We start from the raw sequence: 11,035 nt of genomic DNA, 5'->3' as shown, positions 1-11,035 counted from the left end.
GTTTCCGCCCTCGAACTACAGCTCCCAAGAGCCTCAGCGGCGAAGAGGCCGTTGATGGGCATCAGCGGTGAAGTGGCGCGCCCGCAGCCGCCGCTGCCCCGGTTCCTGCCCGGGGCGGGAAGAGGCGGCGGGGATCCTTTCAGGGAGGCGGGTCTGCCCCTCGCTCCCGAGGGCGGCCTGCAGGCGGAGGCGGCTCCCGGGTCCTCCCCTCGTCGCCGCCGGTGGCCCTTTTGGGAGACGGGGTTTGTCTTCGGCAGCGCCGCTCCTGAAGAGGCGGAAGGCCGTACCCGCGCAGTGTTCCTCAGCGGCTGTCCCGGCACGGTGTGTGAGGAGATTTCTGTCTAATGAGCCGTCCGCAAGCCTTTCGGGGTGTGGCGTTTTCTGCAGGCGTGAGGCTTTGGACTTTTAGTCTGCTTTTATTGCGGTTACTTACACCCTTTTAATTTTTAAGTAGCTGCAGTAAGGGAGGAACGGAAAGATCAATGGGCAAAAAGCATCCCCTGGCTTTCTGACATCTTGTGCTGTAGGCATGCTCTATCTTACTGAGCGAAATTAGTGTTTTCCTCTAAACTCCAGTAAGTGGCAGAGCATCACAGTCCGAAAACTTGTGGTATGTCGGCTGTGACCTGGTTTTCTAGCTGTTGTGGGCAGGTACAAAACTGAGCTCCAGGTTGTATAAACCCAGGGCAGCCCTTTCGGTTGCCTACTATTAGTTTTAATTTCTGCTGTTACTTTCTATAGTTCCACAGAGCTCTTTCTGCTAAACTTTCAGTCATATTTCCTGCACTTTGGTTTTGCCAGTTATGCATATATTGTGTACATAATTGTCCTCAGACAGGATTCTGCATTAACAGTGATAAGCTACTGTGCTGGAAAATACAAGGCTTTGTTCTCGTGCTTTTTTAAAGCACAGCGTCACATTCAGTCCCTTTGACATTTTTAGTAGGAAAATACAGTAGAGGTTTGTTTTCAGTTTACCTGCACACTGAAGGCCCTACTGGACTACAGATTATTCATGGTCTATTGTTGGACGATAAAAATGTATTTTTGGCTCCCTCTCTGTGCTAAAAATATAATCCATTGCTAACAATAGTGTTGAATTTGTGGTTTGATCATGAAGTACAAGGTCATGTGCTTCTGTGAAATCCTTTTGCGGCTACTGGGGCCTTGTGGATCTCCACCAACATAAATTAAAATTGTAAGAATTAAACCAGTGATAATTGTCAGCAGTTCCACTTTGCATAACTTCCTTATATGGTGCTGCAAGAACACAGTATTCCAGTTATAAAAGTGTTTATCAGCAGTTAATTAATTCTCAACACACAGATTAAATACAATATTTTTCTATTCTGATTTTGAATTTTGGAAATTTTGCTATTCAAAAAGTGTAAAACCAAACACTGCTAAAATTCGTTGGGAAGTTTGGTTCTCTAGGGAGTCTATGTGGGAGCTCTCATTAAGTTGGAGAAAGGTCATTTTTGCTCTGAATGGCCTCCCCAAGAGAGAGGGCACTTAATATCAGAGATTTTTGGCTAACACAAGAACTGCTTTCCTTTCACATTATCTTTACTTTCAAACAAGCAATTTCTTATTTGTTCTGCCTCATCCTCTGAGTCCAGGCTGAATTTGGAGAGGCCAAGTATTCTAGAGTGTCAGTTTTGTCCCGTTATCTCACAAATAAAATTATTTGGCCTTAAGTCACTGTGGAAAATTTACATCAAGTAGTTTTTCCAGAAATACAAATAGAGTAAAACCAAAGTCTTTACCAGTGACACTGATAATAACCCTTGGGATGAGATATGAACACGGTATACTGGGATCCAAAGAGTCACTGGTAAAAAGAATTTATGACCTGAATATTTTGTTTTACGAGCATAGGTTCTCTTCATGCTAGTTACTGTAGTGTTAGGAGTGTGTCTGCATTAGCAACGTGGCTTGGAGCAGCGATGCAGTTTTAAGCTTTTGTTTGTCAAGAGCTGCCTTATGTTGATTAAGTTCTCAAAGTGTTTTGAGGTTTGCCCTCAATGTTTTTCAGAGAAAACTAAACTGGGTGCTATGTTTCAAATTAGCATAGTGGGGGCATTGATTTTGGCTTCTGTCTGAACCCACTCAGTCATAAGGCCCTCTAGCTCACACTTAACACTCATTTACTACTGAAGGGCTCTGAAACCCTAGAAAGCCAGTGGCATGCTGAGGAACTCCTGTGCTATAAAAAGAGCTCAGTGCTCTGTATAGTGTTCTCATTTACACTGTAATTATCATTCTCTTCAGTTATTAAAATAAATTTACACTCATAGGCATCCAGGCAAACAAATATACATTGATGATACGTTTTAATCACTTAAACCAGATGCTACCTTTATATTTGGTTGTCATAAATTCTACTCCTGTTTAAATAAAACTTTCCCAGCCTCTCATATCTGAGCATAGTTTGTCATGAATGACACGCAGCCGATTTTCATTCAAGTTGTTTTACAGACAATTTAGCTTGACACTGCTGAGAAGAGATGCAATCCCCCTCCTTCCATCTCTCCCATACATCTCCATCACTTCCACTGCTACACTACTCCTTCTTGTAAGTCTTTGCCATAGACCAGAGGGTGAATTCAATCAGAAACAGATCTGGATTAAAACTAGCCTCTTGGTTTTGGAGGGTTTGTTGTTGTTGTTGTTGTTGCTGGGGGTGGTGTTTGCTGTGTTGGGGTTAATCTGGATCAGTTTTCCAAAGTTCTTTTTAAATGTTGTGGGATTTTTTTTTTTTTTTTAATATTTACAGATTATAAATCAGTGAGTGGAAACATGAAAAGCAGTTTACATTTTTGAAAAAGAGTTATTTTATAATGGTGTGGTGTGAAAGAGGAACTAAAAGAGAGGTTGTTCCAGTCTAAATTAAGATAATTCCACATTACTAACAGTGGGTATGAGCAGCAAGAGATCAAGACAAGAGTTTGGTACTTAGTTTGAAGACCAAACTAAGGTCTTAGTTTCAGACCTTACTGAAAATGCAGGCCACACTAAATTTTCCACATAATTTAAAAAAAAATGAATAAAACGGATTAAGAGATGTTCTGGCTGGGTTTGATTACCATGCTAATAAAATGGGATTTGTTCTGGAATGTCCTAGAGTTGCAAAGAATATATGTGGTGAGAGACTACTTAGGTGGATAGAAAAATAAAAGTTTTCTCAGCCAAAAAAAAAAAAAAATTCTTTTCTCTTTTAACAGGAGGGCAATGGCAATCTTTGCAAACTGTGTGTTCTTTATTAAAGTGAAATACTTACCCATTCAGGGGAAGAGCGGGCTGAAAGTGTCCATAAAAGAAAATGGTGGAGGAATTAATTTTGTGCTTAATCACAAGGTAAGTTCCAGATTCATTTCTAAGATCTCAGTGGGAAAATATCAAGTGGTGCAAGTGTTGTAGAGTGTTAATCTTGTCTCATGTAGAGAAATAGGAACTGTAGAGATTATGTCTCTGTTCAGTATTTAAATATAAATACGCAGTTTACATTTTTAATGCATCTGGCTCTGTAGTACGGAAGTGTCACATAAAAAATTAAGAGCAATATTCTACCTCCACAGAAGAACCGGGGAGGTTTTTTTCCTGGATAAACCTGCCATGCTGTTTTTCTTCTCTCATCATCAGAGAGGGGAAACTCTGAATATGAAAATGCATCACTGAATTAGGTTTTGGTTATGTTATTGCTAATGCAAGCATTTGATTACAGAGTGAGGAAGCAATGGTTGTAAATTTACAAGTCTGTGACATTGCAGGTTTTTTTTATTTAAATACAGCTTTTTATTTTTAATATACGTTGAACACGCAGCACGGATAAATCAAGGAGCCTGTTTGCATGATATGCACAGCAGTGAAATCGGTGAGCTGCATCTATACTGGTACATTACATGCCTAGGAATGCTTGCAGGGACTGTGGCCCGCTGGCATGGCTTGGCCCACACCTATACTAGTGAACCCTGTTGGTCGTCAGGATTGAGTGTTCATATCCAAACTGCCTAATGGGAATGGTCATGGTGATGTTCTGTCTCCCAAACCATGCCTGGAAACTGGGAAGATGTGAGCTGGCAGAAGCTTGAAGTGTACCAAGGAACATGCTAATGCCTTAACGATATTCACATGCTAGTGACAGGGAATTATCTAACATTATCTAACTTAATAGGGAAGGCGTAATACATTGTTACTTCTGCCACTTGAAAGTGACATTTATTTCCTCCTCCCCATAGCTAGCAATTACGGCAAGCTCATAAATATCGTCCCATGAGAGTGCTTAATTCTAATCCACCTTAGGGATAAGGTAGTGCCTTCTATTATGATTTCATTTTATTTGTTTCTCTATATACGGTTTTTTTAATTTTTAGAGGAGTATGATTAAGTGCATTAATTTCTCCCTCTCACTCTTGTGTGACATTTCCTAATACAACATTGGGTGAGTTACTTTAAATCCTACTGTTACATATAGCTCCCATAGGTGATTGTCATTTTACAAACAGCAAAAATTGTATACGTCGACCTCAAGAGTCTGCAGTTTAAATTGTGCATAACATAAGGTGTTGACGTTGAAGGAAAAAGAAAGGAATGTGTGAAGGAAAGGAATATTGTAGGTACATTATCATCTTGTTCAGGGCCCAGCAGTTTCCTGGTGACTCTGACTATGTGCATCTGTTTAGGAGAGAAAGCGAAGAATTGAAGAATAACATACCAAGGTCTAGCAAGAGTATTCAAAAAATGTGACAGATTTCTTTGTGCTGTAAATTCAGGATCTTCCAAGGTGTGTTGACACACAAACAGCTGATCTCCAGATATGATTTGGGGAAAAAGTTAAGGAAATTGTCTCATTAAAAACAATAAGCTTTAAAAAAAACTTTGCTAAAAAATTTAATTATTGAAAATAGCAAGTGAACTAGAGTTAATGCAGTACAAATATGTATTAATTGAAATCTGTATTTTGAATCATCTTTATAAATACAGTGGGAAGAGAGATACCTAAATTTTGTGAGCTCTGGCATGCAGAGAACAGCTAACAAGTGGCCAACCTGTTCCGGGTAAATCTTGGCCAACCTCTTCCGGGTAAATCTTACCCAAACTTCAGAAGTTACATTATGATTAAAAAGTGTCTCTATCTCCAAATAGGAACCTCAGAACAGAGCTGGGCTTAGTGCTGCTGTATCAGGGAAGAGCTCTTGTTTTTTAAAGCTGTACTTTTGTCGTATGTGACAAATAAAAGTACATGCATTCATCATCTTGTTTCAGAGTAAAGTAGATCTAATTTCATTCTGATGTAATAGCCTTTCATTTATTTGCGTCCATCAGTTCTTGCATGCTAATGTTAACTGTTAGAGGTGCAAAATCCTCTGCCTCTTAGTTATGGCTATATTTTATTTGATTTGACTTCTCTAAATGTTTTTATGTTGTCCTAACTATGCAGAAAGTTTTAACTTTCAGCATATATATGATTCCAATAAAACAATGTGTGATTCTTTGTAAGTCTACTAAAGCATAGTATGATTATTCAGCATTCTGTCCAGGTTTTTTTTTTGGTCTTTTTTTTTTTTTTTTTTTTTTTACAGTCTTACCCCAAATAGCTTTGGGTTTGTACCATGTTGGCCACAACAGAACATGGCCCATTATTGGACCTCCTGTGTGCTGCTAAAAGCTCTACAGAACGTTTGGCACCTGGTCACCTTCACACCTTTGTAGTTGAAGTAGAAAAGTGGATGCGCTCTGAACATAACCATATTTTAGTTGAGCTGAACTGTCACCTGAGAGAGTCCTGCTCTCTGCTGTCTATGGATGAAGTGCAGAGGTACCATGTTTCTAAATTAGATGTTTCAACTAAAATATTGTCCAAAAAGGTTGTCTATTTTTAAATGTTTCCTTTGGACTCTAGGATTGTACCAGTATTAATTGCAAATAAACAGTATTTGGATTAATAATGTAGTTACGTTTGCATAGCAACTGTAATTGTAACCTGCCTTTCAGACTACACATGTTCTTGTGAATACTGCTGATGTCCTCTGCTGTCATGATCTAAGAAATATTCAGAAGTATCAGCTCCCTGTTTTATGTGCAGATTTCACTTGGAAATCAGTTGAAAAGGGGGAACTTTTACAGATTGATGCATATAAGGTTAATAAATCACAAGGTGATGCTTCTGACCAAAGGCCAGTGTCACGACCCGATCAGCAAGCTACCCTGGGTGGTGTGGAAGGTCATGTAAAGCTTGAAATCCCCTCGGAGTAAATTAAGGCGAAACAACGCCAAACGACCAGTCAAATTGTTTATTGAGCACAAACATTAATAAAGCCTATACAATCATGCGAGAACTCTAGATATTGCTGTCTGCCAGGTGAGTCACAAAACCTGGGGAGAAAGGGGAGAAGCTTACCCGACTTTACAAAATGATTCAACATCAAACTTTAACTCTATGGATGAACTATTTAGATGACTACAACATCAAACTATGCACATGAAGTGAGGTAGATGCGGCGAAGGAAAAGAAGAGCAAGATAAGGTGCTGCAAAGAGAAGGAAGAGCAAGATAAAGAGGAGAAGAGAGACAGAGACAGAAGATATCACCACCCTAGGATCCAGCGACATCCTGTTGGTCCTCTTGATTGTTGGTGTCTTGGTGGTGGGGGGGTCTCCCACCCTAGCTCCTGATGGTGCCCTTTTATACAGTCCAAGTCCCCAAAATCTCCACACGTTCCAACTTAAGTAGTCAAGGCAACAGAGACCCACATGATGATCGTGTGGTGTCTCCAGTCCACTGCGCATGCTTAGGGGGTCGTCGGCTGTCGGGTGCCCCCATTAAGTGCTGTGACTACCAGCTGAACTTTTTTTGCACCTGTGCCACAGGGATTGTGAGAGATTGTGCCAGGCTATGGGCGTCATTGTTGTGGTGCAAGCTGACTGCAGGGCTCTGCTCTGTAGGCTGGCGCTTGTGTTTCACAGTCTTGTGGTTTCCTTGGTACCAAGAAATGTTTAAGACAAATGTCTGCGCACCTGTCCCTTCCAGCCAGCCAGTCAGGGTAGTTATATTTAACATAGTTTATTCTTTTATCAGGTACCTCGGGGAAGAAAGTTTTAGAAGATGAATACTTAGAATCAGCTTTTAAGAAATCAGCAACCATGGAAACTGGCAATAAAGTTGATAAAAAAATTAGATTTTTTTTTTTTTTTAAAAAGAAATATTAGTTCCATTCTGTGGAGTCTTTCCATTGATTTTTTTGTTTGTTTTATTTTAATGAAACTTCAAATAAGACTTTAAGTTGGAAATGTGGATAAAATACTAAAAATAACAGAAAAGCTACTCTGATGACTCTTTATTTGACTCCACTGAAAAAAATGACAGTAACTTAGAAGTTTTAGTTAATTTCAACAGAATGCAGTGGGTTTTCAGTGCCTTTGTATGAGGAAGTGTTCTGTTTTGAAGTAAAAATTATGAGAAAATAAGACAGCTAGAGAACAGGTTAACATGGGCTGGAAATATTATGCAACATCATTAAAATAGAGGAACTTCAAGCATTCCAATACTTAACATGGTTCAGATGTAAATGATTATAACTCTGTGTAGAAGGAAAATAGACAAATGTTCATTTTAATGCTGTGAGACAAGCCAAATAATGTGCAAAAGAGATGAGAAGGATAACTATTTAATGTGTACAGTCAGCAAAAAATTACCATTCTGAAAGTTATTAGTGTTTTAATTATCTTTTTTTCTTCCTAGTAACTACGCTTTTTATTTCTTTTTACTTTTACATCTCTTGGATTTTGCTGGGTGCTAGTCTTTCCTTTAAATATTTTTAAAAGTAATTACTTTTGACGTAATACATTTTATTTTATGAACATTCTCATGTCATGAATCAGCACAATTTTTAGAACTATATATAAGAATAAGAATCAGGACCAATGCATTTGTACATTTGCTGCATCATTGAGTCTGTTAAACAAATCTGGTTTTGCACAGCAGAGGCCATGAGCATGCATGGCTGAAGCTGGGTAGACCCATTCGGTAGCAATCCTAAATAGTTTTAAGCTAAAAGTAAAACTGCATTCATACACTATGTCTATACAACTTAAAAAAAAAAAAAAAAAAAAAAGGCAAACCAACCAAAAACCCTCAAAACCAATGTGAGTCATGGAGGAATAGCTCTCGGGCTCTGTGGTCAAGTGGCACAGTGTAGCTCTCAGCTACGTGCCCTAATTCTTTTTCCCCTTCCTGTCACAGAAGTCAGGGTGGCAAAGTGCACGGAGGGAATAAGCTCTGGCAGAGCCAGTGAGGCAGCTGGGGCAGTTGCCCTTCAATACTTGACTCTGTATCCTGCCAGTTATATGGCTGAATAGACTGTGACCTTAGAAGCTGTTAACTTGTTTCAACATGTAAAATATTTATGGATATTAAGTGATAGTATTGTTTTTATTAACTATCCATAAGTTAAATTAGAGAAACCAGATATTATACCAACTAAATAAATGTTTTGATTGCCAATGTGGAAGACCTCTCATCTGCTGAAAATAAAAATGCCACAAAGAAAAATGCAAACAATTCCAACCTTACTGTTATTGAAGACAGTGAGAGAAGAATTGAGTCCAAAGTGGGCACTCTTACATAAAATAAAATTAAATTAAAGATATATTTTGATACATCTATGTTGATATTTCTGTAAATTGGGAGGGGGACAACACCCACACACACACACATACTTCCCAGTCTGTTTCAGTGACTTCTGGAGATGGCTCTCATTATCTTAATAATAGGTAGTACAAGATAAAATTATTCTTTCTTCATTTTCTGTATTCTCTGTGTATGAATTTATAACTGCTTTTTTTTTTTTCCTTATACCTTCAGATCTGTCTGTGGAAATTTATTTTTACATTTTTCCATCTCAGTGTACGCCTCCAGTCCAGCTCCCTAATACGTGCAAAGCTTCTACCAACTCAGCAAGCATTAGTATGGCTCGTGCTTTATGATTTTCTGACTGGAGCTCTGTTTATTATCACAATTTTTTTGTTTTCTTGGTTCACACAGTTTTTTGTAATTCAGTCCGATTCATTGTTTTTAGAAGTGCTGAGCATTTTTTTTCACCCATGAAAATTCTTGGGAAAGCTGAAAATCAAGGTAACTGAGACCATTCTTAGTTGATAAGGACACAGTATTATTATAACTGTTTCTAATTATTGAGTTAAAGGAACAAAACCAGCTCCAACAATCTTAAATCTGTTAATAAAATGCAACTTTCACTTTTAGAGACTGGTGTTCAGTCATAGGGTAAGTATTTAGTTACTTTGTGGGAATGTACTAGAAGTTACACTGGGTCTAAAAGTCCTGGTGCTAAAGGATATGACTACACGTATGTATCCTAATGTAATAGGAGGAGGGAGGAATTAGCTTCAGACAGCACAGGTAGCTGACCAAGCTATTAAAAAATTAACATGTAACCAGGCAATGAAAATACATTTCCTGTGTTACTTCCATAGTTGTTCTGAAGAATGAAGATTGAAATCTAGTCTTCATCTTCAGGTTCACACTAGACGTTCTGGCCTGTTAGTGCAGCAGCTTGTCCGGGTGGGATTTCATGTCCCAAAACTTTTTTGTTGTTATTTTGCTGCTGAAAAATAGATTTCTCTTCTTATATTAGCTTTTACTTTAGTATGATGTTGCAGCCTATTACAGTACAGTATTTACTGGGCATATGTGATTTTTAATTACTCTGATTCCATTCCAGATTTTACAGTGAAAATGATCAAGATACTCCTTTTTTCCCCCCAAGATTTTGAAGTTGCAAAATACAGTGTCCTTGAAAAAATAAGCCTTTCTGTTATTGTGAGAGAATGTAGGAGGATCAGTAGATTAATAAAATGTCTAGTTTTATACACATCAGCAGTAACTCTTCTATGTTATCATGTACTCCAATGAGAGGAGTATTGAAAAGTACTTTAATGCTTTCTGGCTTTCAGTGCAGCCTAATTCCACCCAAATAAAACTTTTCTATATCACTGTAGTGTTCTCACCAAAGTATTGCAGTAGAATAATATGTTTGCTTCTGACAAGATCTACATTACCATGGCTGTTATGTGTTGAATCTAATTTAAATTTTCAACTTTTTTATTAAAAATCTTGCAAAACACAAAGATTATGGAAATGTACAGCAATCAGTACAGGGGAGCCCTGAGAGGAGCTTCTGCTTGTTACTATGATACAAATAATGAATAATTCTGCTTCTTAGCCAGCCATAGAGTGTGGTTCTAAATGGGCTGAAAAAATAAGTAGGACAAGGGGAAGTACTTGGTGCAGTATCATTTGAATGAAACATACGTAAGCAATAAATTGGGGGTAGGGAGTCTGTTTGTCTCTCCATTTAGGTTAACTCCAAGGAAAGCAAAGATTTTGTAGTTATTGAATTACAGTGTTGCCACTTCAGTGTTCGCTTCAGTGCATCAAATGTAACAAAGGTATGAACTACTCATTGACATTACCTGTTTGTTTCTTTATGCATGTTGAATGTACCTGTTCCAGAGAGCTTCAGGTGCTTTTCATTCTTACTTGAAGGCTAATCCTTAGATACAGCTAATAGGAGGTCATTCTGTTAATCTTTATCATAAAAAGTTTGATTTATAATTGGCTCCTCTACTCTGTGTGTTTGCTTACAGCTTGCTCAAAAGAACTGTTTTGGGACTTGGCAGCAACGCAGCATGGGCGTGGATGCACCTGCCTCATACTCACATATGTTTTCCTGGCAATACCCAAAGTGTGTAATGACATGTTGAAATGCTGAAATGCTATAGTAAGTGATATTCTGGACATACTGTTGAGAGAGAAAAGCTTGTCTGGAGGACAGCTTAAATGTTTTTCTCAGTATACAAGTTATATATGTACTCTGGTATAGCAGTTGCAGTCTGTGTCAGTGTAATAACATTAGATTCAAGTCAAAGGAGCTGTATCAGGGATGAATTTTGAGTAGTTCAATTGATAGAACAAGTTATTCCAGCACACATTCAGATGAACCTATCTTGTCACTGTG

The 11,035-nt window shown here is 38.3% G+C and overlaps 1 protein-coding gene across 1 annotated transcript in view; it reads left to right on the top strand.

The window, feature by feature from the left end:
- Positions 1 to 81: 81 nt before the first annotated feature.
- The window catches only part of PARP4 (poly(ADP-ribose) polymerase family member 4), a 32,634-nt gene continuing 21,680 nt past the window's right edge, over positions 82 to 11,035 (top strand). The window contains 8 exon segments of the mRNA XM_030043268.1: positions 82 to 321; positions 2,479 to 2,575; positions 3,225 to 3,357; positions 5,995 to 6,223; positions 8,511 to 8,619; positions 9,737 to 9,776; positions 9,778 to 9,837; positions 10,377 to 10,466. Of these exon segments, the coding sequence (XP_029899128.1) occupies positions 2,508 to 2,575; positions 3,225 to 3,357; positions 5,995 to 6,223; positions 8,511 to 8,619; positions 9,737 to 9,776; positions 9,778 to 9,837; positions 10,377 to 10,466 (729 nt within the window). The 5' untranslated portion in view covers positions 82 to 321; positions 2,479 to 2,507.

Source organism: Aquila chrysaetos, chromosome 19, assembly GCF_900496995.4.
Source record: "Aquila chrysaetos chrysaetos chromosome 19, bAquChr1.4, whole genome shotgun sequence".
Classification (NCBI taxonomy): domain Eukaryota; kingdom Metazoa; phylum Chordata; class Aves; order Accipitriformes; family Accipitridae; genus Aquila; species Aquila chrysaetos.
The sequence above is the reverse complement of the archived record's forward strand: the minus strand, read 5'-3'. Positions and strand labels throughout refer to the sequence as shown.